The 2415-nt window shown below is 27.0% G+C and overlaps 1 protein-coding gene across 1 annotated transcript in view; it reads left to right on the top strand.

Annotated features, from left to right (window-relative positions):
• Positions 1–1431, top strand: part of LOC107644398 (rac-like GTP-binding protein ARAC7) — a 4310-nt gene extending 2879 nt beyond the window's left edge. Inside the window, exons 6-8 of the mRNA XM_016348241.2 lie at positions 452–517; positions 619–728; positions 1066–1431. Coding sequence (XP_016203727.1) covers positions 452–517; positions 619–728; positions 1066–1099 — 210 coding nt within the window. The 3' untranslated portion in view covers positions 1100–1431. The remainder of the gene's footprint in view (positions 1–451; positions 518–618; positions 729–1065) is intronic.

Here is a 2415-nt window from a genome sequence, read left to right as displayed (position 1 = left end):
TCTTAAGATTTAATTATTCTATTGGTCTTTATAATTTCTTCAAATTTGCAAGTAGGTTCTTATATTTTTTCCTTTCAGCTGGATTGTCCCTACATTGCTTTTACTTTGTTTTTAGGTTTTTTTCGTATCAAAAACGTTAAAATTAATAGAATATTCTTCTAAAAAAATGTGGTTGAAGATCTAATAGGTTCTTAATTGTGGGTCCTTTTAATTTGCGGAGAAATATTCAATAAATTCTAATATTTTTTATATTGACAATGACCTAATTACAAAATTAAAAGTAGTGTAGAAACCCGATTTAAAAAAAAATATAGAGACCTAATTATGAATTGAATAAAACTAAAAGGACCAATAGAGTAATTACACATTTTCTTAATTATTGTGTAATATTATAGTATTATATTAGCAAAGAAAGGTTCTAAATGAATGAATCATTGTACATTGGTAATAGGGGGAAGAATTGAGGAAACAAATAGGTGCAGCAGCTTACATTGAGTGCAGTTCCAAGACTCAACAGGTGCTGGATAATTTCTATTTCTATTTCTATTTCTATTTATATTAATTGTATCTTGTGCGACAGAAAATTTGATAATGATTGGTTTGAATTGCATGATTTAGAATGTGAAAGCAGTTTTTGATACTGCAATTAAGGTTGTTCTTCAACCTCCAAGGAGGAAGGAGATGATGACCATGAAGAAAAGGCATAGAAGGTCTGCTTGCTCATTTGTGTAAGTGCCTTATTGCCCCCTACAAATAGTTATATATAGAGTCTCACATTTTCATTGGTTTATGAATTTTCATATTCATAGTATAATTATCACAATGTGATATTTTAAGGGGACTTATATTTATAAGGACTTATTATTATTATTAACTGTTTCTGACTTAAATAAGCTATTTCAGAAAATTTTCCTTGTCATACAACCCCTTTGTTCTTTAATTCTTTCTGCTACTCTGTCTTAATTATTTGTTAAAAAAAAAGGTAAAATTTTAAAAGTTGTAACAATTATTTTCCATGAATAATTTGGAATTGGGTTTTGACAATGTGAACTTAATTATTGACAGAGGTATTGTGTGTGGAGGCTGTGCTGCTTATTAACAGAAACATCAATTGCATTAAGATGTTAATTATTGGTGGGGGATTAAGAAAGCTTGAAGCTAGGTAGGTCCAACCGTCCAAAGTGTGCTCAATCCTGACATCTGATTATTACATATTTCAATATGCTTTTTTTGTATTGTAACCAATGTTAATGTAAGTTATTATCATATGATCTGATGTAGTGTTTATTTCACTTCAAACTAAGGGACCTTATTTTGGCAGTGGAGGGAATTTTTCATTCTCTCACTTTGTTATTACTTAGGCATGTATGTGATGTATTATATATTACCAAATTCATTAAGCTAAGAGAACAGTTTTTTTTATTGCTCCAAGTTTCCGACTCTAGAAAGTTTTTTATTTTTTATTTTTAGTTCAATCATTCTTCGATCTTTATAATTTTATTGGATTTTTAATTAAGTTTTTATATTTTTTTTAATTAGATCCTTATACCATATTAGATTTTGTAATAAAATTCTTACCATGACAAAAACGTTGGAATTAACGGAATATTTTGTTAAACTATATGGAATATTCAATGTCAAGTATTTTCGTTTTGTTTAACAAAATATTTTATTAATTACAACGTTTTTATTTCGACAGAGACTTAATTATAAAATTTGATATGGTATAAGGACTTAATAAAAAAATATAAAAATCTAATTAAAAATTTAGTGAAAATGTGAAATTATAGAAATAAAAAAGCTAATTAAACCTTTATTTTTTAATTTGTTTTCTCTCTCCTGTTCATTTTTGCCTTTTTGAGGCATCAATAATAGCAACAATAAGATCCATGTGGGGGAATTAAGGGTCATACATTTCTTGTTGAATGAAGCAAAATTTGTAGAATGGCTAAAGCACACTCGTGACAGTGTATGATTATTGATGCATGGTATGATTTATTTATTATGAAGGCATAAGTCCCTCATCATGTAGCCATGTAGGGTTCATGTTCCCCATGATTGAATTTATTATTTATTTATTTAAATTTTGAATATGAGATTCATGATATTACTTATCTTTTTTCCGTAGTCTAACTGAGTTAATTATATATATAAAAAAACAAAACAAAACTAGAATAGAAACAGTTGTAAACAAAATGATTAGCATCATTCTTAACCTTTTTAGTTTTTACTCATCTATTTAAATATTAGAGACAAGAAATAATGTAACTGATGAGTTAAAATTAATAGTTTCATATTATTGGTAAGTGTATCAAATCGTATCAAATAGTATTATAGTAAGTGAATATCATTTTTACGAAAATTAACAGATTGAAGCAAGTAATATCAAATTATATCTCTAATTAGATCAGTTAC

Source organism: Arachis ipaensis, chromosome B05, assembly GCF_000816755.2.
Source record: "Arachis ipaensis cultivar K30076 chromosome B05, Araip1.1, whole genome shotgun sequence".
Lineage (NCBI taxonomy): Eukaryota > Viridiplantae > Streptophyta > Magnoliopsida > Fabales > Fabaceae > Arachis > Arachis ipaensis.
This window is presented reverse-complemented; position numbering and strand designations above follow the sequence as displayed.